This window comes from Dermacentor silvarum, chromosome 3, assembly GCF_013339745.2.
Source record: "Dermacentor silvarum isolate Dsil-2018 chromosome 3, BIME_Dsil_1.4, whole genome shotgun sequence".
Classification (NCBI taxonomy): domain Eukaryota; kingdom Metazoa; phylum Arthropoda; class Arachnida; order Ixodida; family Ixodidae; genus Dermacentor; species Dermacentor silvarum.
The window spans coordinates 117,188,788-117,206,623 of record NC_051156.1 but is presented as its reverse complement, the minus strand read 5'-3'; the positions used below and the strand labels follow the sequence as shown (position 1 = coordinate 117,206,623).

Genomic DNA, 17,836 nt, shown 5'->3' with positions numbered 1-17,836 from the left:
CAATGTGTACATGGGCACAAGCCTTAGCGTCGAACTATGGCTGTTATTGTGTGATTCATGGTTAATGGACTCTGCTGTACGGAAAGACAGCCATTATTTTCGTGCCGCGAATACAGGACTAGGCATCTGGTTCAATTAGGCCAATTTCGCCAACATACTGCGAAGAGCAATGTTCACTTGAAAGAAGCCCAGGGCCAAGAGCTTTAGGACAGCGAACTGCATGCTTGAGATAGAGAGAGATGAAACTTTATTGTGTCCATGATGGGGTCTGGGGGCGGCGGGGGTTGGGAGACTAACCCCCAGGCCTCCCCTTCCTCAGACGGCGGCCAGCCCTTGCTTTCTGGCGGCGTCTTCGGCCATCCGGACGGCACAGAGCTGCTCTTCTGGGTCCAAGCTGAGCAGCAAAGTCTCCCACTGCTCGGCCGTAGTTATGATGCGTGTAGTGTTAGTGCGGTGGGTGTTGGTGGGTGTAGCTTTCGGGCATGTCCAGATGATGTGATCGAGATCAGCGCGGGCCTCGCAGGATTTGCAGAGTGGGGAGTATGCATCGGGGTAAATTCGGTGGTATAGCACGGGGTTTGGGAAAGTTCACATCTGAAGTAGTCGCGAAGTGGTGGATTGTGACAGTGTTTTGTGTACTGGGGGGTAGCGTAATCGCTATCTGCAGTAGTGGAGGAGGATTTCTCTGAATGTGACCATGCGGTCGCGCGCGTGACCGCGATGCAGAACTAAGGGCTCGTCAGAATTGGAAGACGCAGGAGACAGATGATGCGCCTGGTATGCGAGACCTCGGGCGGCATCGTGCGCGACTTCGTTTCCAGCCAGACCCGAATGACCAGGGGCCCAGATGATCTGTACGCGGCGTTGCCTTAAGGCGGGAGTGCCGGAGAGCATTTTCTGTGCTTGGGGTGCTATGAGTCCTCTTGCGCTGTTGCGAATGACCGTTTTCGAGTCGCTGATGATGTAGTGCGCATTGGTAGAGGTATAGGCCAAGGCAATGGCCGTTTCCTCTTCTTGTTCGGGTTGAGTGTTGAGTATTGATGCGGCCGCGGCGAGGCGGTACTGCGAGCCCGCGACTACGGCGACGGCCATGGCGTTCTGGTGGGGATATTCCGCGGTGTCCACGTAGGCTACATCTGCGGCTTGGTCGTAGCGCTTTTGTAGATGTTTAGCTCTGTCTGCGCGCCACTCCTGATTGTGTTCTGGGTGCATATTACGAGGTATGGGCGATATAACTAACTGAGCGCGAATGTTTGGAGGGACGGGTACTTTTGGTCCGAATTGGGTGGTGTAGGTTATGCCTAGGGTGCGCAGAATGTGCCTGCCCATGGTGGAGTTGGCGAGTCGTTCGTATTGGGTAATACGCTGAGCTTCAATAAGCTCGTCTATGGTATTGTGAAGGCCGAGGGAATCCAGTTTTCTCGTTAGATGTGGAAATTGGAAGCTGTAGGGCTTGCTTATTGGCCCTCTTAATCACGGTGTTGAGTTTGAGCTTGTCAGTCGCATTGAGGTGAAGGTACAGGGCGACATAGGTGATCTTGCTCAGGGCGTAGGTGTTTACCAGACGAATCATGTTTTCTTTCATGCCGTGATGTCGATGTGCGATGCGTGCAATGAGGTGAGTGGCTTGGTGTACATGACTATCTAGTTGCTTGATCATCTCCGTGTTTCTGCCATTTTGTTGGATGCGTGAGCTAAGGACACGGATGCTAGGCACTGTAGGTATGAGTTGTTGATGCACGTGGAGTTGCATCTCGGGGGGGGGGATGAGGGTGTGTGCGTCGACGGCGTGGTTCTACACATGCAACAACCTTGATGGCTTGCTGCAGCGTGTCTTGGAAGTCCCCGTCGCTGCCCCCGGTGACCCACAGGGTGATGTCGTCCGCGTAGAGGCTATGTTTGAGGTTGCTAGCTAATGCAGGCAGTAATCCTAGCAAGGCCCCGTTAAACAGAAAAGGGGACAGAACCGATCCTTGCGGCGTACCTTTGCTGCCACGGTGAATAATTGGAGACTGCAGCCCTCCGATGGTGATGGTGGTAGTGCGACCTGTAAGGAAATCCTTGACGTAGTTATATGTTCGGTGTCCAACCTGGAGTTGTGCCACCTGGGTCAGTATGGCCTCATGCGTGACGTTATGGAAAGCCTTAGTTAGGTCTAGCCCCAACATGGCTCTAGTATCCAGCCTCTAGCTTCTATCGCCATCGATAATTTGGTGCTTGAGCTGAATCATGATGCCTTGAGTAGAAAGTTTAGCACGAAAGCTAACCATGGTATTGGGGAAAAGATCCTTGTCCTCCATATGTTTGTGTAAGCGTGTGAGGATGACGTGTCCCAGGCCATTTCCGACGCATGAAGTAAGTGAGATGGGGCGGAGGTTTTCGAGTAGGAGGCGCTTCCCAGGTTTGCGAATCATAATGCTTTTGGCTTCTTTCCATTGTGGCGGGAGTTGTCCAGTTTCCCAGTACGCGTTAAAATAAGCCGTGAGAGCTGTTAGAGAATCCTCATCTAGGTTGCGAAGCATTTTATTAGTAATGCCATCAGGTCCCGGGGCCGAGTTAGGGCAGAGTGCGAGGATGGCTGCACGTACTTCTGCTGATTGTATGGGCGCGTCCAGGTGGTCTTCAGCGGTGCCAGTGTATGCTGGAGTGGGTGTAGTAGGTTGAGGGCCTACGTAGCGGTCTATCATCTCTTGAAGAATCAGTGCGTCCGTGCCCGGATGGGTGTGAATAATCTTTTGCAAGTTGTGCTGTTGTGTGTTCTTGCTGTTGGCCGGATAGAGGAAGCAACGAAGGATATTCCACGTTTTGGGTAGGTTTGGTTGCCGCTGGATGCTGTCGCATGTGCTGTGCCAATTTTGACGAGTAAGTTGTAGTGCATAGTCTTCGATACGAAGGGCTAGTGTGGCAATGCGTTTTCTGAGCGTTCGGTTGAGCTTGTTGCGTTTGTATCTGCGCTGCAGACTGGCGAGGGCTTCCCACATATGCCGTACTTGCTATCTGCCTCCTGCAGAATAGCTTCCTCTGGCACCAATTTAGTTGCTTCGCTCACGTTTTGCAGCAAGGATGCGACCCAATCTTCCAAAGGGTGTTGGGTACCGGAGAGAGAGGTGATGGCTCTGGCCTGCCGGAAAGCGTCACAGTCTGTGAGGCGGTGTTGACGGCCCTTCGGCTTTCGCGGGCCCGCTTGAACTGTGGTTTGAATTATATAGTGGTCGCTGCCCAAGTTGTCTTGTGTGCTGATCCAGTCTGCCTGTTGTATTCGTTTTGCGAATGTCACGGCCGGAGTAGTGTCTCTGCTAACGCTGCTTCATACACGAGTTGGACAGGTTGGATCCGTGACAAGAGTAAGACCTAGGTTCTGTCCATCAAGCCATAGTTGTCTTCTCTTTCGGTGGTCCACTGGGTATCCCGATGCCACCGCAGGGGCGTTTAGGTCCCCTATAATGAGCAGGGGGGCTCCTCTGGCTACTTGATCTGCTTTGGTGAAGAGTCGTAGAAATATATGTTGTTGTTTGAGGCTGCTGTATACATTGAGGATGAAGAGGCTCTGTTGCGTGTGCCTTGCAGACGGGATGATCTCAGGAGAATGTGGGCTGCTGTATCAATGCCTGTGTGATGTTGTATAACCGGAATGTTTCGCTTAACTAGTGTGGTTACTTGGGGCCTGCGTCCATCATCCGAAAGTGCTGTGTACGCCGCGTATCCCGACAGCTTAGCCGGTTCTCCGGTCTCTTGTAATGCGATAATATCGGGGAGGCATGCGGTGCGAGAGAGGTAGTGTATTCCTGTAAGTGTACACGTTTTAGCCGGAAGCCCCGGCAGTTCCACTGCCAAATGCAGTAGGTGGCTCGTTCGCGATTACTCGCAGTCATCTTTGTCGGTACGGGAGTACGGCTTCTTTAGGGGACCTGCTCTGGGACGGAGTAGGGAGTTTTCCAACTCTGTCAAACGGGTATTGTGATTTTGAGCCAGGGTGCCGACCATGTCTTGAAAGGCTTTGTGCGTGTCGTCCATTTTTCTTGCCGCTGTTTTTCTTTTGCCTGAAAGGCCTGCTCAATTCTGGGTAGTAGTAGCGTTTCAAGTTTCGCAGTTAGGAGAGTGCATATTGCGGGGCAGGAACAATGTCTGCATTTGATGTTAATTGTTTGGGTTGTGTCTCTGCAAGTTGTGATTTGAGCTTAACGTTTTCTGTCTTGTGGTCTTGTATCTCAGCACGTAAGGATCGTAGCTCCTGCGTGAAGCTGTGCATGGTAGCATCACTAACTGTGGTTGCTTTAGGTTGTGTGGTTGACCACCACAGCACGGACGTTATATTTGATCCTTCGACAATTGGCAATGTGTGTTCACCCTCCTCGGCAGCATATGTAGTGAGGTCTTACAGTACTTGAGGGAGAACTAATCCGCTTAATACTAGTGGGAATGCTTTTACAGCGTAAGCTGTTATGGGCTTATTTCAATAGCCGTTTCGATTCGCGTTGTTGTCCGCCGCAGCCTCCGGTGTCCGTCGTAGCTATCTCAAGGCTCCTACCCACTATGGGTGATTGACCAAGTAATGGTTGATGCGTGCAAGCATGGCATTACACTTGCGTTCTATTTCACTGGGTGTCCCGACATATAGCAGTTGCATGTACGTAGCTGGACATGGTTAACTTAATCAGGCTAGGTGACTAGGCTAGGTCTCGATACCTGTGTTTAATTACTCTTGGGTAAAACGTTATGGCACCCCTTTGCAAGGTACGAATGCTGCTGACGAAGCGAATCTAGAGCTCTTTGAGCGGCTGCAACCAGGCAACGTCGGGCTCAGCAGACCGCTGTGCAGAGAGCAGCAGAAGGCGTAGCTAGCCATCATTGCCTGGTGGAAAGTTCAAATCGTTCTCGTGAAAGATCATTTAGTGGGTGCTGCCGAAAGTGAAGCTCCTATGGAGCCGTTCCTCCAGCTTACGCTGTCACTGTGCTGCGTGTGCCGCGCAGGCCTGTGACTTTTTTATTGCATACGCTGCTTTTTTATTTTTGTTGAATCTTATGGAAGGCCCCGGAACGGGGTATTGCAGAAAAGTGGGTTACAGAAATATATAAAAAATTGTCACATGGTTTTAACGTGAAACATGATTTCTTACTTTTGCTGTGAAGGATAATGGGCTGGTTGTAGGAGCGATATAGTGCGAGAATATGGTCCATTCTTTGGCTGGTCTGGGAAAAAAAGCAGCAGAGATTGTTTCTGTTTGGCCATGCGGATGAGCAACTTCAAATGCATAACTAGCGTGATAAGATATGTAAACGGCATGGACTATGTAGGGCTCGCGATTGAGTGTAGAATGAAATAACTTATTGGCAAGGGATAAGGTGGCAATACGATGGCGATAAGACAGTGGAGATAAACAGCATTGTGCTTTTAGGGCGGAAACGCTGACGTTATGGAAATATAAAGAATGAGTTAACCCCAATGCTCACTTTTGAACTGACTGAAGATCGTTGGTAATAACAATTTTGGACGCGTATTTTAGTTTTCATCGGACTAAATTATATATGAACTGGAAGTTTTATATGCTGTCCTTTGCGTAGATAATGTTTAATGAAGCGCAACGTTTGGTTAACTCCTGAGATGATGTTAGCCACATGAACGTTCCAACATCGATCATTAGATTAGGTAACCCCAATACATTTTCGAGAGCATGCCCGTTCAAGTTGTGTTTTTTTATGTTGTAAGGGAAGCAGAGCGGGTTACAGCGGTGGCTGAAGGATGTAGCATTACATTTAGTAGAGTTCAATGTCATTACTCATCATGACATCATTTCTGAATGCGGTATGGCTCTTCATTAGAGACAATTTGGTTTGACTGGTTAGTAATGGTCCTGCAAACAAGACAGTCGCCAGAAAACATGCATATATAAGAGAAATTTAGGACAGGCTGTTAACATAAGTCACTTAACAAACTGAGAAATTAAAAGAAGCGATTGCACGCGGCCGCAAAACGTGCGTGCACTCCAATATCTTGGAAAAAATACAGCGAATTCTTGAAAAAGCTACTACTCTAAAGTACGCGCTGCCCGAGATAAGTACTTTTCGCACGATTTGCAATCTCTGCTCACAAGTAACACAAAGACATTTTGGGAATCAGTGTGCCCCGCGCGACAGGACAGCAACATCATCTTGCATGATAACGACCACATTCCTATTCCAGACCATGACAATCCTAACGCGTTCAATTCATTTTTTTATCAGTATACACCACCGAAGACGATTCAAACGTGCCTGAGGTATCTTGACTACCCTTTTTTTACAGCCCATCGACATTACTGTCGACGGCATCGCATCCATTAAAAATAATCCTAAAGTGTCCAGATCAGCACGCGTTGACGACATAAACTCAAAGATACTGAAAAACACCATATCAGTCTCGAGTAAAATATTATCTCATATATTCTGGCAATCGCTATTGACAGGAAAGCTTCCCAAGACTGAAAAATCGCCCAGGTCATTCCCATCTTTAAATGCGGCAATAGAAATTCATCATTAAATTACAGACCCATTTCACTTACTTCCATCTACTGCAAGATGCTAGAGCATATAATCACCTCCCATATTTACAATCATTCAGAGAATAATAACTTTTTCATCGCAAACGAACATGGATTTAGGAAGCATTTATCGTGAGACACGCAACTATTTTGAGTTTACGACTGAATTACATATTAATGTGGACAAAAACCTGTAAACTTACTGCATGTTTTTAGATTTTTCAAAAGCCTTTGATCGCGTAGCTCACTGCCGACTAGTTTCTAAACTGTCTTCTTTGTCCTTAGATTCACTAACGCTATCTTGGATTCGGAACTTTCTTAACAATCGGCAGCGGTTCACGGTGGTTAACAATTTTTCCTTCCCGCTCTTCTACGTTTCCGCTGGTGTGCCACAGGGCAGTGTCCTCGGTCCACTACTTTTTCTGATATATATCAACGACTTACCGAATAACGTATCTTCTCATGTGCGGATTTTTGCTGACGATTGGATACTTTACGAGTAATTGCTATCCAAGTAAATCAAAATGATCTTGACCTACTTAGCAGTTGGTGTAGCACGTGGCTAATGTAGTTGAACCCAGATAAATGTAATGTCTTTCACTCGCAAACATTTCCTTTCCAACTTTTCATACTATATTAATAACAATCCTGTGTCTGTAGTTACTTCTTCCAAATATCTAGGCGTAACCCTGACATCAAACCTTTCCTGCACTACACATATCAGCAACATCTCCGGAAATGCCTCCCGATCCTTAGGATATTTACCCCTGAACCCCCGCAAGACGCGCACTAATGTCCTCAAATTACCATATCTTACGGTTATTCGCCCTAAACTTGAATTTGTTTCTTCAATATTGTCCCCTCATTACATTTATTTAACAACAATGCTAGAATCAGTTCAGAATAGAGCCGCTCGATTCATCTCACAAAATGTCAACTCCAACGAATGCATAACGCGAATTAAAAACAATTTATCGATTCCTTCTTTGAACATTCGTCGTAACGTAGCACTTTTATTGCTGTTTCTCAAGTACGTTCACCGACCAAGGCCATCACCATCAGCTCTGCAAGTTTCTCCATCCACCTCACGAAGATTACATAATCATCTTTCTTTCACGCGCATCTACGGTAAAACAGACGCTTCTAACTCATCTGCGCTTCCACGTGTCATCCGCTTGTGGAACGACCTTCCCGTTACCCTGGTAGCTCAAGCTAAGAAAGAAAAATTCCGTCGCGACATAAACATGAATTTCTTACTTTAAATAACTTGTATGCGTTGCTTCTTGTATGCATTCTTTTAGTTTTTTTTTATCTGAGGATTTTAGAGGTTGTTTAAACTTGATTCTTCCTTGTATTATTATTAAGAAAGTGCTTTATGTTCTGTATAACTGTATGCTCTTTATACTATGTAAAAATTTTGAAGCTCTCCTTACCCAATGCCCATACTTCGGGTCTGTAAGGTAATGGGAATAAATAAATACATTAGGAATAAGAGGGGGCCGAGGCCACTACCTCGACGTACACCAGATGATACCCAAATGAGTGTAGACAAATGGGTAAATGGAAACACCTACTGGGAACGATAAGTGAGGAACTTATTGATCCAAGATAATACTTAGGGCATAAGTTTAAGCAGGACAATTATAGCATTAGGCGCGCATGCACTACTCTCTCAAAAGCCTTGGCGGAGTCAAGAAGAAGCCAGTGGTGGGAATGCTGCTACAAATTTTCTAATCTGCTACATTCCGTTAAAGCTGCTTCATCCATGCTACAAACGAGATACACTGCTCCAAAGCTGCTCCAAGACGAGCCGTGCCAAGCAATCTCGGAGGCCACTGCAAACATTAATTGTGGTCAATGCCAGGTGGCGATTGCCACCACCCTAAGCAAAGTGTTCCCTCTTGTCTCCTGCCATTCATAAAGCTAAATAACCTAAAAGGTCACTGTGCTAATCCAATCCAGTGCATGTTCGTGCTCTGCCATTAGGAAACTATATGCGCCATATTCGCGAGTTTTTGGTAGTTTGGCATGAAGTTTTGCCATGAAAAGTAGTGCGTGCACTGCCCATTCCGCGTTGTTGGTGTGTCTCGCATTTGCACTTTGTACGAGTGGTGTGGCTTTGGTGGGAGAGGGTTTCCTTGACGGACGGAGCAGACTTCATGGCTGGCTGTGTCGTGGCGCTCACTAAAGGGAAACTTACCCCAGTTCATGTTATTGGTTGCTTTATTGTGTTGTGTTTATCTGTGATTGCTTGTAACGCAGCAGATTTCTAGCTCTGCTATTTTCCCAGCTAGACGAGTTTAGGCCTAAAATAAGATTGCTCAAATGGCCATCCTGCACACCAATTGACTGTATTGCTGCCAGTTTTTTTTTTTTTTTTTGCCTTTGGGGGGCTTGCTTTATTGCTAAGGATGAACAGCATTTTCTTTTTTGAGCGTGCAGGTTGACTCAGTGTAGCCACGTGATGGTTGTAATTTGTTCGTGAGTGGTCGCGTACACGGATTATCTTTCTCATGAATGTTCGCAATGATGTGTGCCGGTACTCTGGAACCATTTTGACGTGCTGGAATAGTGTACGGCCCACAATCAGTTCAGAATCATCATTTTTGATTGCTACAAAATCTGCTCCAAATTGTCATTTTTGTGGCTACAAAACCTGCTCTAAAACAATCTTGGCCATTCCCATCACTGACAATGGCATTATTTGGGGCGTTAACGTCCGAGTTAGCATGAGGATCGTGGATGAAAATGTCCAGCTGTGTCTGGGAAAGGAGACACCTATGAAAACCATGCTGGTAGGAACGAAATAAATTCAAATATTTGAGATAGTTCATGACACGAGAATAAATGGCGATTTCATGAGCTTTTAAAATAAACTGAATAAGGTGATCCGTCGCCAGTTTAGTGGCGAGATCTGGTTACCCAATGTGAGGACAATGTGCAGTCGCATTTATTGCGTTGTTTGTAATCATTCTGGCGTGGTTTTTCCACGAACCCACGCTGTTTTGTTTGTGTTTCAGCGAATCCTCTCTGCCTCAACATCCTAAATATGGTTCTCAGATGCAGAATGGCACAAGTGGACGGCGGCGTTATGTGGAATTGGACACGTGCTGGGGTGTACCTGTAGCCACTGCCTGCATCACCTTCCTCTCGTGCATAGCCTCATCCAGCTATGGGTACCTATACGTCCTGTTTATGGAAAAGCATCATGTTGGGCGCGAGCAAGCTGCCTGGCCACAGAGCGCACTCGTCATCTCTGGCGGATGCGCGGGTAAGAAAATCAACCAATTTTTTGTCCCCAGTCTCGATGCTTGATTATGTGCTTACGGAAATATGTTGCTGAAAACTTACCTGACTATTCCATCGTGTTTGACGAGGTATTGTGTTTCAAAGGCGCACATTGCACAATGAGTGGAACGTGTCGCAATAATTTTAGCCAGCTAGGCTTCTCCATTAAACCGATGCACTCTTTATGGCTAACGGTGGGCGGCATGAAAATAATTCTGAATTGCTATTAACAGAGGGCTCGTAATATTCCTACATTACACTACGGTTCCTTTTTGCCAGGTCGGACCTTTGTTACTCATGGCAATGTTATTTTTCACCGTAAAAAGTGCAACCTATCGCAAAACCTCGCCAAGCTATGACGTCACTGCGTTGCCTAGCAACCACCTCGCGGAGCGGCGTGTGCCTCTCTCCTCTCCTTGCCGTGCACATGTCACCTTGATATCGGACGTTAAAGAGAGGGAAAGAGAGCATGTGTGCGGCGCACGCACTGCACGGGAGAGGGAAAGAGAAAATGAGAGCGAGAGAGAGAAAGAAAGAAATTGTAGCAGCACCAACGAGGCTACGCGCCGAGCTGCTGCTGACGCCGCCCGCGTTTCGCCGTTTCCTGCGTTCGCGCAGGGGAAACGCGGGCGGCGTCGGCAGGAGCTCGGCAGTATTCGCTCAGCCACCCCCCGACAAGTGTGGAGGCGCAGCTTGGTCGTGACGTGACCGGGGAGATAAAGCTCGGAGTCGCCGCGATGGCGGCAGAACTCTTGTTGACTCTGTGGCGAGTACATGTAGCCTTGACATGGGACGACCAAAGAAGATTCGGATACCCGAAGAAGAAGCCGCTCATCTTGAAGTGCGCCGCGCCGCCAAGCGGGAATGTGCGCGTCGGCGGCGAGCCGATTTGGAAAACCTTGCCTAGCAGAGCTTAGCATTTCCTTGCAAAACCTGGAAGAAGCTAGGTCGATCACCAGCTCCGCTGTTTACTCCAGCCTTGCACCACTAGTGCAAGCTGCCCATTTTTTTGTCGCAGTATTCTGAAGCGCTGTTTCGTTGGCCCACCTCCTGTGTCGTAATTCGAATTTTTTGTGGCATCTTGATAAGGGCTGTAGCAAATCTGATGTTATGCAGTGTCAGTTCGATATTCTTATCTATGGAATTCGGTTTATCGGTGACCTTCCTCTTCCGGAACAGTATGGCTGCCTAAACATTTTGGCCACAATAGGAGTTCACACCTGTACTTTTGAAATTACACGTAGTTGCAGAGCTTCAGGAATGTAATATGGAAAATAAGCAAATTACGACGAGACATGTATTTCTGCCAGTATTCAAATGCAAGATGAACCGTCAATGCAATGATGAGTCCATAATTTTTCGTTTAAATTTTGACAGCATCATTCATATTGTAACTTGCCGCGGTGTGGCCATGTGGATCCTATAACTTGCCTTGATTTTTTAAAATATAAACATTCCGTGCACATCTGCGCGCACGGCATCGGCGCCTCTTTTCTAGGTCACTGGTTCTCACATTGTCTCTCTGTTCCCTTTTCGAACCCATCAGGGACTCTTCAACAAAGATGTTTCATTTCTCTCTCGCTTTCCATGTTTTCAAAAAAATTCTGTTTTCGAGACCATTCCAATGCACCACGACAAGAACCACCTTTAAACCCACCTGGCGATCTGCGCTAGCGTTGCCTAGCCACCAACAACGAATTTTATTTCGTGAACTATTCTTCGTAGAACTCTCAATCTAAAAATCTAGACTGTTGCGAATACCTCAATGCCTCAATGTCATGAGCTACCCTAATAAAATGTCGGCAGACTTGAGCGATTGTTCCGGCCCGGACTTCAATTCTGTTACAACAGGAATTACTCCTCCGACTTATCCCCAAGCCCTACATCTTGCAAAGGTTCGGGCGGAAGCTTCTCCACCTGGGAGTAGCAAGGTCAAACAGACAATGCCGACGACAACGGCCTTGAAAGCAGGAAGACAACGTCAACGACGTTGTCACTATGACGATGGCAGGGCAGCCATAGCACTACGAAGAGACCCACATGAAGGCACTTCTTCGGCTAACACCAAAGGAAGGGAACCTCATATTTGCGACTATAATGCTCAGAACCTCTGCTCTACTGTACGCCATACTGCGACAGACAGGTTCACCATATGTCAGCTAGCACCAGGACTGGCGTGGCTATTATGCCTGCTGTTGTTTCCGTAACATGAGAGAAAGGGTGCCTAGAAAGGGAGATCAGTTTAGCACAGGTTGTTCTGCTTGGCTATCTTGCATGGTGTAAGAAGCAGGTAAATTTATTGCGCTGAAACTACCCATAGGTAACGCGCAGCCCATAGACCGAGCAAATTCTAGCAGCGTACACGTATAGGCTTCTGCGCTCAGTTTTTGCAGAGATCCCGCATAGAAGTTTGTGTCTTGATAGCGGACGAGTATCGAACCTTTAGATCACGGTGCATGTAATTGCCTCTTTGTACGATAGCGTGAGCAGACAGTGAGAAGGTGTTTGACACTTTTCTTCGACTTGCTTGAGGGCCCTTCATGTGGCTTTTTTGATGACGCCACTGAATCACGCATGAAGCTGAGCAAGTGCGACATTCAGACACAGGCGGCATAGCCTTGTCCGTTGACGTCCGGTTAACGTCGGCGGTAGACGTTATTGTATGTCAGGGTACATGAACAGGCTTTGCTGAGCAGTGGGCAGTGGACAGAAGGTCAATCGACTGACCACCTTGGAAGCCTTTAATGGTGTGAGGATAGGTACTGACGTCTTCGAGGTTCATTCAAGTACCGTTCTTTCAATACTTTACCCCCATAGATGGCGCGTACGATTGGTCGAACGCAATTTGCAGGGCTTGAATATAAAAGCGAACGGCCACATTTGCATTCATACGGAGCGGTACCGCCAATTCGGTACTGCTTCTATCGATCGATGAGTGCATATCTCGTTGGTACTGAACGAAGACTACTGCCCACAGGTAGCCAAAGCCGCTTTCAGTTCTCCGATGCCAAACACAACAACCGTATCTGCAGTGCTTGGGCTTGGAGTGATATGAGTTTGAAAATGTTACCCATGGAGAAATTATTTCTGCCCTAGAGAAAGCAGAAATTGGTGGTCGCATTTTCTTTGGCTAAGACGCTACCTCTGCGGATGGTGCTGTTGAATTACCACTGAAGATGGCCCTATCTATGAGGTATACGCTTGTCGGGGTGAGGTTTTGAGTCCCACTCGTTTCAACCTTGCCCTTGCAGGACTGGTAATATAGCGTCTAATTTTTGGCGTGTATTGTTTTATACAGGTGCTATCTGGATTTGACATCCGCTGTCACATGTCTTAAACTTTGTAAATGGTTCTATTGAGCCGAATAACTGATAAGTACCTACCCTGCGATGCAAGTACTAGAAGGCTTAAGGAAAAAAAGGAACCTTAGTTGCATTCACACGCGACCTCTGGTGCCACGCAGTTTGCATAATAACCGTATAAGGGTTAATTTTCTTTCAAAAAGCTGTAAAATCAGTTACTTTTTACCATTGCTTGTGTACGCATAGAATCATTGAATCGCTGAGATCACATGCGCCACTTATCCCAAAATGAATCACACAGCGTAGCCTCTCAGGCAGTGCGAAGACTTCGCGCTGCGTTTTCCCATAAGATTGCTGCTCGCCGTGCATTGCTTCCGTCAAGCTTAAAGCTATCGACAAGAGCACTGACTGTATTGTATAGTTCCTCGGAGAAGCATTTCTAAGGTCTTGTTTTTCTGGTATTCGAAAGAAGGCTAACTTGCCGCAGATAGTTCTCTCTCTCTCTCTCTCTGAAGCAAGTCACTTTACAGCACTTATACCAGTTATAATCTGATTCTGTGCATGTAGACACCAATGGTTCTGTTACTAACAACTCGTCGGCTTAGGGTAATGATATCAAGATATGATATCAGCCAAACGTTGCACCATAGTCATGTTGCCATACTGAAAACTGGCATACCGTCAGATTTTACTGGCAGCCAGGCAATTGCGGCATCGTCTGCAAAGTGTTAAAAATTTAACCAAGCAGAAATCTCCTCAAACAAGTCTAGCATGCCCTTTTCTATTGTCCAGGTCTAATGCAGCATGGTAACCTGATGGATTTGCAGTGTATTAAAGAATTGCAGTTAGCACAATAGGTCAACTAGCGACTACGCTCCTTTGACCCTTATTGCGACTTCCACTGCTACCTCTGTATACATTATTCGCCAGTTACACTCTGTCGCTTGTGGCTCGGTACCGCTTTTACAAGCGCCTACTGTTTTCGCATTGTCATGATGGGCCGTGTCTCGTTGAGCATTGGTGATTGCAGCAAGACCAAAACACATCCAGGTCGACTACCCTTTTTTTTCAATGACAAAAGGCAGTCTGCATGCATCTTTAAGATAAGCGGACGAGAGAGCGTCCATGAATGAAATTAAGCTGGAACCATGGACCCGACCGTCATCGGCCCAGAAAGCTGCCAGAATCCTGCTGCACTTTTAAAAGACGTCTGTTTTCTGAGATCGCCTTTGATTGCAAAGTGAACGATATCGTGTGGGCGCGCATGACTCCTCATCCCTTTCCTTTTTCCCGATTTCTCATTCCTTTCCTTCCCGCTTCTCTCTCCCCCAGTGCAGAGTTTGAAACGAGGCATCACCATAGTTACTCTCGCTATCTATTTAATCCTCGGGGTGCAGTAAATGCAGACGATATATGGGTAAAACGTTTGATTACCATAGTGGCATTGTGTTCGAAGTGAGCGAAGCGGAGCCGCAGTACGTTCATAAATGGAAAATGAGGTCGCACTGATGGCTCCACTTAGCTGATTAGACGTGTTAAATGGTGCATTAATTCAATCGAATGTGGCAGTGTCACGAGTCCCACTGAAATAGTACGTAAGTCCCGTGGTCAGTGCTTGTCAAAATGGTTAAGTGTTCGATTATATCAAATCTGTTGTCAACAGGCGCAGTAGTGCACAACGCCTCACAGGCTTTAATAGAGACTCTTGGAATCGCAGAAAACTAACCATAGTTTAGGTGGCTCCTGAATCCAGGTGCAGCACCGATTAACGGAAGCTCCACACCTTTCCGCGTAGACAGACAATGTGTCTTGCTCTTGATTTCAATTAGATTACCCGGCATATTGACTGCAGCTACGGCTGGTCGAACGCAATTTAGAATAATTTCTGCATTTATTTCTTTAAAGTGTGCGTGCACGAGGACGCCACCCCTTCTCGTGTCTGTCTCGCGCGTTGGAAGCCCCGCGCATCATAACGCTAAGTGAATGAAGCTCCGGGTTCTCAACAGCACAATATCGCAGCGGAATAACTGCCGTTCCCTTCCGGTGAAGTTGGCAGCAGTTCTTCTAATGGAGAAAGCAAAGATGTAACTTGGCAAATGCACAAGGACAACAAGACGATAGCATAGGCGCTGCATGGTAACTGGGAAGACGGCGACACCGAAATAGTAAAGTCGGTATCGAGCGATTAAGCGTTGTAATGGTAAAATAATGATGTCGTTTCGCTTCCCAAAGATTCATCCAGGGCTGTAATAGTAGAAAGCTATGTAATGTGTTTCACAACGTAAGGTCCTTTAGGTTGAAGTCAGTATAGGCACGGAAGCTTCTTTGCTCTCCAATAGTACCAGATATTTCAAAATTTATATTTACAGCTTTGCAAAGTCCGCATTCTGTCTTGTGACGGCCTTCAGCAAGCATGATGTGAATATATATTGAAAATAATGCTTTTTCAGGCCTTCTTGTCAGCGTCGTGCAAAAGAAGTTCTCCATCTACCAGATAACCCTTCTAGGTGGAATCATGGCTTCTGCAGGCGTCGTGGCATCTAGCTTCGCACCCAACATTGCTTGGCTTTCTCTGACCTTTGGAGTGATACAAGGTATGCGTAGTGATGAGAGTATGTTAGTTTATCGTTCATCGGACTTTATAGCGCCTAACGTAAACAGGTGGGTGAGTTTTACGAAAGATTCTTGGATAAAGTGACGGTGGGGGCGTTCTTCTTTGCGAAATACCGGGCTAACACTTTGAAAATATTCGCATAATATTCCATACAGTGCTTTGGAGTCATGTTTTACGGTCTTGAAGATTCTAAAGTTTACTACTCTCCTGTAATCTCACCTAATTTAACCTGCAGCAAGAAACTTATGTGATGGAAAATGTTGCAGTTTGGATTATTAAGCTGTTTGAGAAGAAATCCTAACGGCTTGTGCTTTCTTATTGCAAGCCAGGCAAATAAAGCAACAATGAATTTCACGAGATCAACAATACGGAGTAAAGTAGGCTGTTGATACACATATCATGAACACAAGAATGACCTATATTCCTACCAATATACGAGTGACATTATTTGGTACGTATATAAGATAAGAAAGATATTGCGACGTTGTTCAAACATATGGCGACTCGTATTGTGTACTTTTATTTTTTAATTTTTTAACATAAATTATTACATCTTAAATAGCGACGTAAAAAGTGGCGACTCGTACGTTGAGTAGGCGCTGTACAACTTCTCCATGAAAGATTTTTCAATGAAATTTAAGCCTTGCGAGTTAGACTAGTACATATACGCCTAAATATACAATTGGACATAGTACAAAAAGATAGTGCGACGTCCTTCAACGAGTGGCCAACAATGTCACTTCCTGAATATTTTTGTCACTTCCTGTTATTAGGTTGCCAGTCTATTTTAGAACCTGGGCTAAAGTTAGGTGAGATACCCTGTATAGGCGGCACACAACGTGTGCAAGCTGTTCTCATCGCTGTATGAAGGCGATATCCTTCGTATCCAATCGACATCCAACAATCACCACCGGATGGAAGCAACTGTAAGTTAACAGCGTGTTTGCTTGGGCTCAATGAGATACTTTGCTAAATTAAAGCTTTTAACAGTGCGACATAGGATACAGCAAACGAAGCAAACCACAGAACAGTGCACTTAATAACAACAAATCGCCTAATTTCAAAGATAGGCGTGCTACCACACCTTTCACATTGTGTAGTAGATGACTGCGGGAAGCCTTTAAAGGCACCCTGAAACAATTTTTCTGGTTGTGTAAAACGTACTTAGTCGGTAGGGTAGGTACTTCCGATCATGAAAACACATATTCAAGTGCTCTGCATAACGATTGCAGTTTATTACGGAGTTTTCGCAATGCGCATCGCTAGCGATTGCAGCGGCGCCACTCTCCACGTTTTTAGCCACCTCTGTTCATTCTAAGCAGCCCGGGCGAGTAATATCACTCGTGCGAGAGATTCGACTGGCATCTTACGGAACGTAACTGGGAATGTTTTAAAGATGCCATTTCTAATAAGCTAACTTTTAGTAGGATGCATATTTTCTTTTTGCATAGCCTTCAAAATAAGTTCACGAATGCAATAAATCTGCACGTTTCTTGAAAGCAATACAGCACTTGCCTTGAGAATGCAGATTGGCTGCTAAAGCTGTTGCCTGTACAGGTGCATTTGCACGGGCTTGCGTGGGTAGTAAAAAATTATCGATTAATATCTAAGTCAATGAGAAGTATTTCTTCCCTGCACGTGGCACACAGCCCGAACGAACTCGCGTCCTTCCGTGGATACGCCTGCGGTGCCCGCGCGATGACCACTATTTGCGCAGGCTGAGACACCCTGACGACGTACGACCGGAACAAGAGCTGGTCGCGGAGGCTTTTGTATCCGAAAAAAAAATTACACCATCTTCCGGTTGGGGAACCCTGATTAGTATGCGAAGCAGCCAGGGTCGACTCAAGTTCCCATTAGTTTTCAGATCGGCCTGTCGCCGCTGCCGTTTCGTGGCAGCGGCTCGAGCCCTCTTCTCCGCGGCGCTGTCCACGGCGCTGACACTGGCGTTGACGCTGGTGCTGTCCATGGCAGTCATCGCGGCGTTGCGGGAGAATAATGAGAGGACGAAGTGAATGATGATGAGTGGGCGAAGCACCGGGAGATCATTCGGGCAAAACGCCGGAAGCGTTCTCCGGAAGCCGGAAGCTGGCTTCCGGAACCGGAACCGGAAG

At 46.5% G+C, this 17,836-nt stretch overlaps 1 protein-coding gene across 9 annotated transcripts in view; it reads left to right on the top strand.

Annotated features, from left to right (window-relative positions):
- LOC119445733 (monocarboxylate transporter 4-like) overlaps window positions 1-17,836 on the top strand; it is a 228,214-nt gene that overhangs the window by 122,339 nt on the left and 88,039 nt on the right. For 4 of the 9 annotated variants that reach the window (XM_049663566.1, XM_049663565.1, XM_049663563.1 and 1 more), the window contains exon 2: window positions 9,539-9,789. The exons of 2 other annotated variants lie outside the window; for them this stretch is intronic. In XM_049663566.1, coding sequence (XP_049519523.1) covers window positions 9,539-9,789 — 251 coding nt within the window. Of the gene's footprint in view, window positions 1-9,538; window positions 9,790-15,558; window positions 15,703-17,836 lie in introns of all 9 variants that reach the window. 3 more of the 9 variants (XM_049663572.1, XM_049663573.1, XM_049663564.1) reach the window with 2 other exon arrangements.